Genomic DNA, 13,935 nt, shown 5'->3' on the forward strand with positions numbered 1-13,935 from the left:
CAACTGAGATTCGTCCTCCGCCACCCAGATTGAGGCGAGTCACTATGCCAGCACAAGGACCTAGAGCGCATTGGGAATTGGGCATTCCAAATTAGTGAGAAAAGGGGAGAAAAAAAAAAACAATGCCTATGGACATCAGCTAACCCGAGAATCTAAGGCCAAAGTTTACTTTGGTTTTCCACATGTCACTATGTCTCTCGCACGGTGATCATGATGCAAATTTTGTTACCAGCATACAGTTCGCTTTGTCTGCAAATGTGTCTGTCGTTGACTGTACTAAAAGAGTATCGCAAAACAGCCATAGTGCGCATGCGTCAAACAAGACATAGCGGCACAAGGAAAAACTACGTTTACCCTAGCCTTTACACATAAGACACAAATTCTGGATATAAACGAACCATCTCAAGCAGCCACAGTGACTACGTTTACATGGACACCAGAAAGCAGCTTATTGCAAGAAAGTGGGTTATTGTGAGAAAACAGCGTTCCCGTTCACATGCACTGCATAAGCGGCGTACTCTTTACTCCTGTATACTTGCGGCTTGGTCAGTAAGCAGCTTTCTCCATGGCAATGTAATTTACCCGTGACGCTTGTGTAAACAAAATGGGATCAAGCATGGGATCTGAGGAAGACTTTGCTATTTTATTCTCCGTTGCTTCGCTTTATTTCCAGATATTTCAGAGTTGTTGTTTTTGATTCCTTAAAGTAGCACTCAGTAATTTTTTTTATGTCGAAGTGGCTTATATTGGCTTACACCAACACCTAGTGGCCTGGATGCTGCATCATTAAAACACAGTAGTTTTCAGTTTCCATTGCCATTGTAGAAATTCACTATGCACAGTGAACCATGATTAATTTACTCCACGAATGAGTGTCAAGAAGTATTCAGCTGGTCATGTGATGCTAACATGGCTGCCCCCATGAGGCGCCCCTGCTCCATGTAGAATAAAAGAGCTTTTATAAAGTTACTGATACGACGGACCCTTCAACTCACATGAATGGTCATTATTTTATAAATACAGTGCTGTGCAAAAGTCTTAGGCACATAAGATGTTTCACAAAAGCATTTGTCTTAAGATGGTTATTTATATCTTCATCTTTAGTGTGTCAATAGGAAATATAAATGTTAGAATCCCAAACATTACTTTGCAATTAGAGAAGATTAGAACAGAAGAACAGGGAGCCCTGCAACAGATGTCATGGCCCCCACAAAGCCTGAACATCGTGTCAGTCTGAGATTACATAAAGAGACAGAAGCAATTGAGACAGCCTAAATAGATAGAAGAACTGTGGTGAATTCTCCAAGAAGCTTGGAACATCCTATCTGCCAACAACCAAGAAAAACTGTGTCCAGGTGTACCTAGGAGAATTGGTGCTGTTTTAAAGGCAAAGGTGGTCACACCGAATATTGATTTAGGTTTTTTTTTTTTTTTATGTTTACTGGACTTTGTATGACATTAAGTGATAAATGAAAACTATATGTCATTATTCTGAAGACATCCTCACTATGCAAAATTTTTCACAAGTGCCTAAAACTTTTGCACAGTACTGCATGTTTCAAAATTACTATTAATTTCTATAGAAGTAAAACTTGAGTGAACCTTTAACATTCTATTGCGACCTGCCATTCTGCTGCAATGTAGTAGCGGGGTTTCCCTCTTATGTAAAATTCTGGGATTTCCCCAATGTATGTGCACATATATGTGAAAATGAGGGACAGTCGTTATTTTACACTGGTGTGTATAAATGAATATAGATTATAATGTATGTGATTTCCCCCCTGTACTCCCAGAAATGTTGAATTCTTTCCGCTATGTTGACTTGTTGTAGGGCTCCATCCTTTGACGTTTGTTATCCCAACATTAGACTGTTCCGTGCACGCGTACTCTTCAAACACCCATCAGAACACTGCTTAAGCGTTTACATGACCACATTAAGCAGTGTTCTCCGAGAAAAAACTAGGTATGTTAAACCGCTTTCTCGTAATCCCTTAAACGGCATTAAGGAAATCATCGTTCTAGTTTACATGATGTTTCAGAACACCGCTTCCTGCAAAAACCCTGAAATAAACAATTTGCATGTAAATGTGGTCAATGAGATTAGTAGCAAAATCTACTTATATAGGATAATAAACAAAGTCTTGTGATAATCAAATATTAAACAGCCACAAAGTGCCTGTGTTTCACAGGTTAGGAACTCAAGTAGGGATACCACTTTCACAAGCACCATCACATTAAAGATCAAAGGAATTTCCAGGTTTGTTCTTATGATTAAAGCTAAAACACAGTGAGTTCACATGTAGTGATGTAGTCACATATAGCACAGAAGTTGACTCCCACCTCAGAGAGCAATATGAAATTCATTAGGAAACACGTGTCACCATAGGCCACAGTCATGTGCATTGTGCGTTGGTCTTAAAATATAATGTGACAACATGATGTTGCTGTTTAATTTTTTTAAAATTTGACCGGCAAAATATTGAAAGGAAGATCCCTAGAGAAAGATGCAAAGTTCAGTAATGCAAATGAGCACTTCAGCAGCTGTAGTATCGGCAAAAAAATACCTGAGTAAACGGCCAAAAACATATAAAAATGTTTTTCTACTCTCAAAAGTAAAAGCTTCTTGATATGAGGGCAGAAAGGCCAATTGTTCACTTCAGATATGCTGTTCTTTTCATTTGACATTTGTCTGACTCAGATATTGATTTAACAGGAAAGTCTTTTAATCAACCCAGAATATCACTTGTCTGATCAACAAGATTGCTTGCAATAGGGACCTATGGTGAGAAATGTCAGATGGTAAAATTGATAACTGATAACTATCAAATCATATTATAGAACAAACGGCAAGATGAGAAATCCGCTTTACACAACATTTGAAGCAATCAAATTATTATCAGATTTTGATGTCAAAACACATACAGGCATGTGCACAACACTTGGTGTTTACATCACCACAATGTAATGTTTCCATATGTTTACAATCAGTGTAGTGGACAAAATCTACCCATGTCAAAAAGTTTGTACTTTTTAAACACGTTATCTATTTAAGCATCGGTGTAGAATTATACATCTAAACATGTTATCCTCACTGTTGTGGGATAAGATTCTGATACGATTCACTATCTGTTCCCAACTATGCAAATTTTTGGACCAAAGACGAGTGTAAAACTAATAAAAGTGAAGAGAATGCCAAGCACTTAAATGCATTAAATTGATCTGTAATCACATCAGCGTAATATAACAAGCTCTCACATGATCTGGCTTCCAGTTCAGCTTAGCTATCATGATTCAGCTTTACTTTTGGTGATATACTTACAAATCTCTCAAATATAATTTCTTAACATGTTTACGTTGTGTATATTTAAAGTTCACTGAGCATACAGACTCAGAGTGACCTAACAGGAAGTGGATGCACAGTGCTGGAACTCTTATTGGGAACGTGGGTCCTACCTGAACCTGACAACATCTCTGTGTACCTGCACCATGTACCACTCCCCCTAAATTCCAAACAAACACCAACAACACATTTATAACCATTACAAGTTATAAAAGGCAACAGACACACCCCTGTACTCCAGACAGAGGAGGGAATCACATGTAGTTCTGAAATACAACAGTGTATATGTTTGTGACCGTGTCAGCACAGAAGTGTGTAGACTTGAAATGTATACTTAGCCTGAATTCAGGCATTTACTTTAAAATGGGGCATAAGGGGTTTATCTGCAGCCAAAAGCGTGATCATATTTTTTTAAATAACACTGCATGGTAGTGGGATAAGTAGACATTGGGCAATTATTCATCATGCATTTCTTGCATGGCGAACACTAGCTATTTGTAAACAAAGGTGTTGACATAAATCCACAACTCAATCTCTTACTTTTTTCATATAGGCAAATGTTTTGAAATTGAGATGTGTTACAGCTTATATACTGGATCATATCTTTGGTAAATAAATTCCAATTGTGTTAACATTACAGAGGTTCGGATTTGGAGGAAGTACAGACTTGATGTCAAGTGGCTTTAAATAAAGCGAAGGTGATCGAATTCTGAGTTTGGGATTTACGATTAAACCTCAACAGGACTTAACAGGTGCATATTGAAAGGGCATTGATAACGACAAACCCGCATGACAAGTCGTGTTGAAACCCAGCGTCACACTTCTTAATCATAGACTGACAAATGACTGTGACTGAGAAAGAACCCTATTTTTTTATTTCGATATTTTAGACTCGTGTCATTTGAGAAGCTGCAGTGAGGATATATTTACTCAAGTCCACATACTCATACTCATGTTTGTAACATCCACAGAAACTAATGACATATACGTACAGTACAGATCATGTCAGATCGAAGTAAAATGCGTAAGTTCACCAACACAGTGCATTGGCCTGGAGTGGCACAGTCACGCAGATAAGCTTTGCTGAACTGCCTTTCCTGCTAATATTTAGTTACGTACGAAGATCCACTTAGCTTACAAGCTAGCGACATTTCTTCTGAACTATATTCTTCAAAATAAGCCCACACTGTCACTAAAACAGGCCAGTAACAAGAAGTATCACGTGTTACACTTTATACGTGTTACACTTACACAAATTACATGAACTAAAGTGTTAACTGGTTGATAAACTAGTGGATGAACAGGGTGAAATGATTTGGGTTCCCTAACTATCAGGCGATGGCGTTGCCCGCTGATATTCACGTTAGGCCCAAATCGCAGCCTTAGCCTCGGAGTCCGTGCTAAGCTAACTCGCCACAATTTGAGCTATTTACAAACGCAACTGGCAACGTGGGTCGATAGAAACTGCTGAAATGGCTGCTAATGTCGCTCTCTGATGTTACATAAATGTTGCCAACAGTGACACGGGATACATTAGCCTCTTGAGTTGATGTGATTAATTCGCAGGGTTATGATGGGTTTGGGAATGGAGTCTATTAACGCTGGATGGAGTTTGCTAGCGTGTGATAGCATGAAAGCTAAAACACATACACACTTTCCTGCTGACTGACTCGCTCTCACCTCAGACACCTCATCCTCATCGCTGCCGGATCCGGGGCCCGACGATAGCACCGCGGCTGCTGTGAGTTTGAAATCAAGTCTGTCTGTCGTAGGCCCGCCAGCCTCGCCGAACAAGCGGACTTTCTTGCCACCGACGCCGATCCCGAGGCCCCCGAGTCCGGCTCCTGGTGTAGCTCCAACCCCCATCCCTAAAGCAGGGGAACGCGGAGTCACCGAGTCAATCTCGTCCTCGAAGCCGTCCGTCAGCATTGCCGTCCCGGCTACTGCATCCTGCATAATTTCCTAAATAATACGTATATTTGTGAAGGTAACGTTGTCTCTTCACTTTCTTTGGGGTTGTATTGTTATAAAATAATTACGTTTTACTTCAGAAAAATCCTCAAACTCTCCTGAAGCGACAAGAGAATCTCTTTCCCCCAAGCCATTAACTTTCTAACAACCTACCCTACTTCGCTCCATTTGTGTATTAACCCGCCCCTGTTCAAAATATGCGAAGATTATTGGGCGAGAGATTTAAGTACTGGAACACGATTGGTCAAAATACACGCTACTCTACCGAAAGCACGCGACGTCAAGGTTGGTTTACAAGAGGGCTTTAAGATTTAACGCCAGGAAACATCTTTAGTAAAGACGATTGGACGCGGGCACGCTTGTCATACATTCCCGCCCTCACGTTACGCCTATTTTTGTCTTTATCGAGAAAGTTGAGGTTAATTTGTTTTCAGAAACATATTTAGGAAGTTTTATGAATGTTCAATGCGTCATATTTGGTGTCAGTTTAGTTGGCCATTAACTGTTGAATTCGTTTTGATAACTTATTTAGGTTACACATCTTTGTTACATTGCAAGTACATTTTGGATTTGGAAGGATTTCTTTATCTGTCAGTAAAATTGAAAACCAATTGGAAGTTTCTCAAACTAAGATGAAACATTCAATTGCACTAAAATACAAATAATGTATGTCACAAGAAAATATGACATTTTCTTCAAATGGCTGAATTGTGATTAAAAGTTTATAGTTCTGTGCGTTTTATAATACATGTGTATTAGATACTTTGTGAACACGGCATGTTTACTTATATTTTTTCTTAAGTATCTATCTATCTATCTATCCATCATGTGTGAAGAACTTTTCCATTTTTTATTGTGACTTTGCTTTCATGTAAATTAAGACAACAACCTTCTTAATTTTTCATAACAGCTGTTTCTCAGTGTTAAACATTCTTAAAAAAGCATAGTGACATTTTGTTACAGCTCATATTTTACAACCATTATGGAAAATATTGTCACATCAGGTAGGTTTATTTAGTTAAGTGGTTCAAAAAAATGTCTGAAAGGAGCTTGAAAGCAATAGTCATTATTGTTATAGTAAGAGGAGATAAAATAACCTGAAAACCAGATTCCTTTGAATTTATAAGTGTGATCCATTTGTCCAAAATAGGTACACCAACCTCATGATTTTGGTGAAATGTGAAACTTCAATTGCATTCAGCCATTATCCCAAATGACACATTTTGACTTTTGTGGTGTCTACTAGTTTAAGTAATTAGTTCAGCATGCAGCATGAGGATCGTGTCTTAAGATGCAGAAATTATTGATTATGAAATCCCATACATTTTATCTTTCTATTCAAGTTTATTTTGGAAATCGATTCAGATCTTAATAATGACCTACTTCAAACTTGAACCTTTTCAGTTTTACTCCCACTGTCATACCAACTCTAAATTAATGCTGTCCAATGTATAACAATGCCACAACATCCATCTGTCATATTTAAATGTATACTATATCCATATTACATCTGTACTTTTTCTAACGACAAATGTTGCATGACTGAAAATACAAGCCACGCTAATTTTATTCTCACAAATCCTTTTTTTTTCAGTGCTGCCACATGACTTTTTACTACAAGCATGTGTATTGATGTTTTGTGCTCTTCATATTTTAACATACTGTTCTGCTTCTAATACATTATATACAGTTGTGTTAAATAATACAAATCAAGTTTTAATAATACAGAATTCAAATACATATATACAATAAGCAAAATATAAAAGCAGGAAAAACAAAAATCATAATAATTCATTCAAGTGACAACAGGCATTGATCCATTAAACTAGTGATAAATCACCAGTATACATGATATACACAGATCTTAATATTTCGATGCTACAGAGTGCTCAGAAACTCCCTCACCTGAAAATAACAGAAACAAATACAGTGATTTTAGATCATGTCCAAACATGGCATTTCTAAAATATTTTACTAAAAATGCAAAAGAATGATAATGCAATACTACTGAATATTAAAATACTGGCCACAGACCTAAATATACTGTATATACCTTGTCAATTACACCTTTGTAGGTCAACAACGAACTACAAACAGCTCACAAATAAGTTTTAGCACATATTAAAATGTTCACTAATTTTGTGGTTCGATTGTACAGCCAACACTCATGCTTATAATGCAGCTTCTCTAAATACTCCAGTGGAATCCCCTGTTCCTCTTCTCGCCCTCTGAACTGAAGACGCTGCATACATCTCTGCAGAACATAAATAAATGGTAATGTTCTTGAAACTTACACCTCATTTTTAGATTACAAGTAAATCCTGCGCAATGTAATGAGCTGCTAGGTACCCTCGGGATCAGCACGAAGATAGATCATGGCATCCAGCTCAATCTAAGACTCAAACTGAGTGAAGGAGCCATGAATGCCAGTCTTGGTAGATGGCCCACTCAGTCTCATTCAGATTTCCAGACTCAAAGAGGTTGGAGGTAAACACATATCTACAAAAACATAAACATAAGACTTTCAATAAATATTCACTTTCAGTGAATGCCGAAAACAAGTAATCATAACTCCAACCAATTCCATCACTTTAAAATTCTCCTAACCATGTTCATCTACTTTCCAAAGGAAAGCTTCTAAATTATGGAGAGAATATGTTATGTACTGGTCACTTAAGACCGAACGCTCAAAGAACTGGACTGGTTTCTCAGCCTCCTGAATCTTGGCAGAAGGAGGCTGAAGCTGTGAACGGACACGACTCAGGCAGGTGTAGGTCTGGAAAGTGTAGGACCAAGGCTGGGCTTGTCATATAACATCTGCAGCAGGTTGCCTCCACTCTTCTGGGATGTTCTGAGCTCCTACAGGGTTTGAATGGGATCCAATATATGAAGCCACTCAAAGAAACATTTGATCTATATACATAATGAAGATATATATATATATATATATATATATATATATATATATATATATATATATAATTTCTTTTATTTTTTATCCTTGAAACATGTCTCAGGACATACAGGTATATTGTAAAAGTTGATTGTATTAACTAGTGCAAAATAACAACAAAAACAGCCAGTCACAAAATTGTCACTGATTTTCTTTGCTGTAAATATTACATAAAAATTTTCTATGATCATATTTTTTTAGCTTAATCGTCACAGGCAACAATGTGAATTTACTTTAAATTGTTTAATTGTCATCCGTTCCTCAATTGTAATGGATAACTTTTTACATAAATTAATATTTAGCCTTATCAGAGACATAATATGGGACGTTGGCGTTATGCACATTGTTATTTCCTGACGAATAGTGTTTAAATAGCACAGATTAATAATTCAAATTGTGTTTTTGAATGCTCTGCAAATGTACGTCTAGTATTTGGCGCCAAACGCCAAACTGTACAAATACCAGAAAGCTCCAAAATGCAGCATACTGGTCCATTACTCAAAAAATTAAAAGGAATGTCCACTGTAAACGCCACTTTGATAATATATTAGGCGTGGTGTGTTTGTGTAAGTGACTTGCAAAACAATTAGATCCAACTTACCAATGTTTCCCTCTACTGAGATCTTCAATGAGGTCAGCCTCGAGGCTTGAACAAAATCTTTTGGGAGGAGTAGCCATGGAATTATATTAAATATGTATATACGCTCACCGTAAACCTGCTTTTTATATTTTTTGCAAAAGGTAAAAGGTATTTAAAAAACAGCCAAAAAGCTTCTGTGCGCCCCTATACGGTAAACTGGTTGAAATTCGCGGCAAGTGCAAATCGTCAACATGGGCACAAGGTGGAGGAGGGGCTCTAGTAAATTCATTGTGTGATTGGCCAATTCTACACAACAGAGTGTTTCATCGGTGGACGAACAGTGCGCTGAAATATATTTCCGTCTCTCTTTCCACATTTGCTGTGAGTTGTATATGTTTGTATGTACCTTGTATACGTATAACATTCAACATAATAATAACAATAATAATAATCCAAGTTTTAGGCAGACGAGGCCAAAGCACGTTTTACATAATTACTTGATAAAAAAAAAAAAAAAAAAAAGTTTATCGGTGAAGGATGTGAAATGCCAGCTAGGTTCAATTTGTTCCACACAAGAAATGAAAGAACCTCCTTTATACTAAAGTCATAACGGTATAAGGGTTGTAGTCCTCCTAACAATTTTCAAGTTGCAAAGTTAAAAATAATTAATTAGAATAGTTAATTAGAAATCCATGAACTTGTTTATTATTATTATTATTATTATTATTATTATTATTATTATTATTATTATTATTATTCAATTTGCAGGTTGAAATTAGTTCAATGTGTCCAATAGTGTTGTTAACCAGTAGAGATCAGCAGAGGACAAGGCAACGCGAATGTAAAGCTAGCCTGTTTTTCCAGCACATTTTTTTAACTGTGAAAGCTTTATAGTTGTCTATTGATTCCACTGATTCCAAGTCTTAATCTATCACGCACAAAATATTGCACTGGCTTTTCCTTGCAGGTAAACTGACTGACAATAACAGTTGTTTGTGAGTTTATTTTATAGTGTCTGAGGTTAGTCTGATGTTTAGCCTGATGGTAGTTTAAATCATATTCTTTTAACTTGTGGCAAGTGTCATGAAAGCTGTTCACGAAATTAACAGTAATATTAAGCCAACGTTCACGGAGAACAAGCTGTCATCGCCGTAGGTGCTGTAGATAGTTTAATTTCATGTAGATAGCATACTAACAGACCAGTCCACGACGAAACCTGACTACGCGATTGCTGTAATTAACAGTTGAATTATTTCTACTGTCTTTCTAACTGCGAATTTTTGTTTTGTTTTGTTTTTGTGTGTGTGTGACTTAATTAGTGTTGTATGTATCAAGTCAGCGAATAATACAGGATTAAAGTAGATTAAAATATTAAAATATGCTGACACAAATAGTGTTTATCACGACGAGGTGGCCGAGTGGTTAAGGCGATGGACTGCTAATCCATTGTGCTCTGCACGCGTGGGTTCGAATCCCATCCTCGTCGGATTATGGATTTTAGTTATTGTGGAGGCGCTTGTCTCAGTATGACAAATTAACTGTTAAATTGACAAACCTAAAGTTTTTTACTGACTATTTTCTCTATAAGAACACAACCAATTATATATATATATATATATATATATATTGATCCTCTCATAGACTAGATGTAAAAAAAAACATTATATACTGTTAATGAAAGATGTTTTGAATTTATTCAGATATTACAGCGCTGTGTCCATATATACTATGCTGTTTATCATGTCAGGCAGACTTCAGTTTTAACCTTTTGTGCAAAGGGACAAGAAACAGAAACAGAAAAGGGTTACAAAAATTGAGAAATGTCAGAGTTTAGAGTGCCAGTTTAGATTTTATTAAATTCACTTAGTTTAAAAAATATATGTATACTGTACAATGGCTCAAATGTCAAACAGTGACGACTACAGGTGCGACTGTGTCTGTACACACAAAAAGGTCAAGCCAGTTGTCATTCTCTTCACCGTTGTTATCTGTCAGAACAGTGAGCATGAAATGGGATGCTGAAGGTGTTTTACGGACAACAAAAAACATTTAGACAAAAACTTTTATTTTGAAAACACTTTAAACTTGAGAATATTGGGCTAGAGTACAGGGATCTGCCTTAATGGTCAAAATACCAAAATGAAAGTGATTTCAAGTAATACAGGAATCGCTAACAATATACCTGTATGCTTGATCCAGAGGTTGTAGTCCTCAATAAATGAACAACCTGTATTGCCACTTAAGCAGATGCATCTCTACTAAATCATCCTCTATTTAATCTCTAATGCATAGACATTTTGATGACAAGCATAGAATCTATACAAATGGTTGTAGTTACATACCTCACTGTTGGGGGTGCTGACGCATAACCTGTGTGACTTTAATGAATATATTTAAGCAGGTCTGTTGCTATCCATTTGGATTCCAATTGTAGGCTTGCTTAAACTTCTTATTTATTTTTCTTATATGAATATGGTTGCATGCTAAATTCTATTGACACAGACACAAGCTGCTATGTCCCATTTTCCACAATATTTCAGTTGCACATTTCTATGCAACACAACACAAATATTTTTGCATTAGGGGTTGCTGCTTCACTTGCATTAGAAAGGAATTGTAGATGCTTTTTAAAACCCTTTTTAAAACATTTTCTGAAAACATTATCAGAATATTAAATTGTTCCTCTGTTTAGAGACTATTTAGCCCTTTATGTCCCACAGGATCTACAGAATACCAAAGGGACATCAGTGTGATCACACTAAAACAGCTCGACAAAGTCCTTTGTTCATTGCTGTTTTTAAAAAAAGTCATGTTACCTGTTTATTACTCAAGCTCGAGATTTTGTAGTGTTTGTTTTTTCAGGCTTGGAGGTGGTGGTCCAACGGTAACAGTCTGTCACACTTTTGTTTCGTGGCTCTACAGCACAACTAGTGCAATAAACAATGCCTAGTGCTAGCATGATCACAATAAAGACACAGAGCGGTACTAGCAGTGCCACAAGCAGCCAGCTTTTGTCATCCTTCTTCTTGTCACCCGGACGCTGTTTTGTCCCTGATGGTGATGCCAATGTACCTTCTGGTATTTGTGATGCTGCAGGAGTAAGCATGATAGAATCACCTTTTCTCTTTGTCATCGGTGTTGAAAACATTGATGGTCTGTTGTCTCCAGTGGCTAGTGACATTTCCCCTTCATTCAACCACAGTTTTGCATCCTCTTCATTGGAAGGTGTTGTATCTATCAAAACGTTAAATGAAGGTAAATTGGAAGATGCATTCTCATTTAAATCAGTTTCCTGAGTGGTTAACCTTCCTTCCTGAGTCATTTCTGTAAACCAACTCAGGTAAGTCGGAAGCCACTCTATATTTGGGGAATCTGTTAGCCACTCCATAGGACTGGCATCAGTCACCAGATCATGAAGTAAGCCGGGATCATGTAGTGTTGTATCTGCTGGTTCAGCTGTCAAGTATTCAACATCTTCAATTGGCCGACAGTAGTAGAGGTCCTCTTGCAACAAATAGCCCTCCTCACAAAAACACTCAAATCCACCTTCGTAATTTCTGCACACCTGATCACAAATGTTTGGAATTTTACACTCATCAATGTCTCTGCAACGATCTGGATCTTCAGGCAGTGGAGAGAATCCCTCATGGCAGCGGCACATGTAGGAACCAGGCAAGTTCTCACACAGATTTTCACATTTTCCATCCATGCATTCATCCACGTCCACGCATTTTCCAAACTCAGATGGCTGATATCCCTCAAGGCATCTACACTCAAATGTACCAGGTGCATTGACACATACCTGTGGGCATGGTTTCTGTAAGCATTCATCTATATCAAGACAGCTATGGCCATCACCAGATAGGAGGTACCCCTCTGAGCACTTACAGCGGTGCCCCTTAGGAGTGGGCTCGCACTCAAACTCACAGTTGGCACTGTGGCAGGGGTCTGAGAGCTGGCAGGTCTTTCCATCCTTTTCCAGCTCATAATTCTCAGAGCATTCACAATAGTAATGGTTATTCATGCTCACACAGAAGTGCTCACAGCCTCCATTATCCTGTACGCACCAGTCTCTTAGAATGTCTGTGCAGAGTGGTGCATCCTTGGACCAGCCAATACTCCCATCTTCTCTCAGCATGCACAGTACCGACTGGTCTTTCTTGTCGCCATCTGGACAGGGCACGGTTGCAACAGAGCCGAAGGGGATGTGAGTTAGTGCAGTGCTGACAAGGTCAAATGGGGTTGTATACGTTGCAGGCCCCCCACCTTCATTTTGAAGAGCTGGGCACATCCCTTGATAGGTGTAGCGGCAGAGGAAACCTTCCACAGCCACCGCACATGAGCCATCCAGCCATTTGAAGTTATTCTGGTCACTGCCACTTTTGTCTGCAGTGTTATAAGTAATGACCACACAGCGATGAGCAGCACAAGCACTGGATATGTCATTGCGTTGCCAGTTTGTATACTGCGTCTCCTGGTCTCCAGTGATCCAGTTGAAGCCCCTCAGAGGACGTGTGGCTGAGCACTGCCGAGGCTGACGCTGGAGGCCAATCCACAGCCTGATTTTGGGCCGTGAGCCACGTCTCACCCCTGACGTTAGGAGCTCATGGATCAAGGATGCCTCTTCTGGTCGTTTAACTGTAGCCAGGTTCCCCCCTTTATCCTTGCAGCTCTTCCAGGATTCACGGAAGGTCTTGCGCTGGAGGTGAATCGAATAGCATCCCTCTGCTTCGCACACACCATCCTGCTCATGCAAGCTCTGTCCCACAACTCCTTCAGACCAAAACAAATATAGCAGTCCAAAGAAAAGACAGGGATATGCAGCACAGCATTTTTTAACACTCCTGTTTCCCATGACTTTTCTTTTGTTTTCTACACCTAAGGTGTCTGTGGCTTGCTTTTGTTGTACTCGCCTGCAGGTTGTTGTTTTTTTCTCTCTGATATAATGAAATTATTTAAATTGACTTATGAGCTCTTTCCAAACCTCTGGTCTCTCTGCTTAAAGAGATTACTTTTGTCTGCAGTCTGTCTGCAGTAGAGAGATAGAGAGGGAGGGAACAGACTTGTGTTTTTGGAAGAGGGGGCGGGTAA

At 38.4% G+C, this 13,935-nt stretch overlaps 2 protein-coding genes, 1 long non-coding RNA gene and 1 other non-coding gene across 4 annotated transcripts in view; 1 reads left to right on the plus strand and 3 right to left on the minus strand.

The window, feature by feature from the left end:
• Positions 1-5,464, minus strand: part of ankhd1 (ankyrin repeat and KH domain containing 1) — a 67,293-nt gene extending 61,829 nt beyond the window's left edge. The window contains 1 exon segment of the mRNA XM_051680282.1: positions 5,021-5,464. Coding sequence (XP_051536242.1) covers positions 5,021-5,296 — 276 coding nt within the window. The 5' untranslated portion in view covers positions 5,297-5,464.
• Positions 5,465-6,321: 857 nt separating this feature from the next.
• LOC127430489 (uncharacterized) lies at positions 6,322-9,081 on the minus strand. The gene is made up of 3 exons (XR_007895455.1): positions 8,866-9,081; positions 7,661-8,170; positions 6,322-7,565 (listed from the first exon to the last, which is right to left on the minus strand). It is a non-coding gene; the product is annotated as an uncharacterized LOC127430489 (long non-coding RNA).
• A 1,167-nt stretch (positions 9,082-10,248) lies between these two features.
• trnas-gcu (transfer RNA serine (anticodon GCU)) lies at positions 10,249-10,330 on the plus strand. The gene has a single exon. It is a non-coding gene; the product is annotated as a tRNA-Ser (tRNA).
• Positions 10,331-10,685: 355 nt separating this feature from the next.
• LOC127430482 (endosialin-like) lies at positions 10,686-13,838 on the minus strand. Its single transcript, XM_051680286.1, has one exon. It carries the CDS (start codon positions 13,697-13,699, stop codon positions 11,672-11,674), a length of 2,028 nt encoding a protein of 675 aa, XP_051536246.1. The 5' UTR covers positions 13,700-13,838; the 3' UTR covers positions 10,686-11,671.
• Positions 13,839-13,935: the final 97 nt, after the last annotated feature.

The sequence above is a fragment of the Myxocyprinus asiaticus genome, chromosome 40 (genome assembly GCF_019703515.2).
Source record: "Myxocyprinus asiaticus isolate MX2 ecotype Aquarium Trade chromosome 40, UBuf_Myxa_2, whole genome shotgun sequence".
Taxonomy (NCBI): Eukaryota; Metazoa; Chordata; class Actinopteri; order Cypriniformes; family Catostomidae; genus Myxocyprinus; species Myxocyprinus asiaticus.

What these genes read in the sequence shown, in the direction of transcription:
- LOC127430482 (XM_051680286.1), bottom strand. Translation starts at nt 13,699, where the DNA reads ATGGGAAACAGGAGTGTTAAAAAATGCTGTGCTGCATATCCCTGTCTT.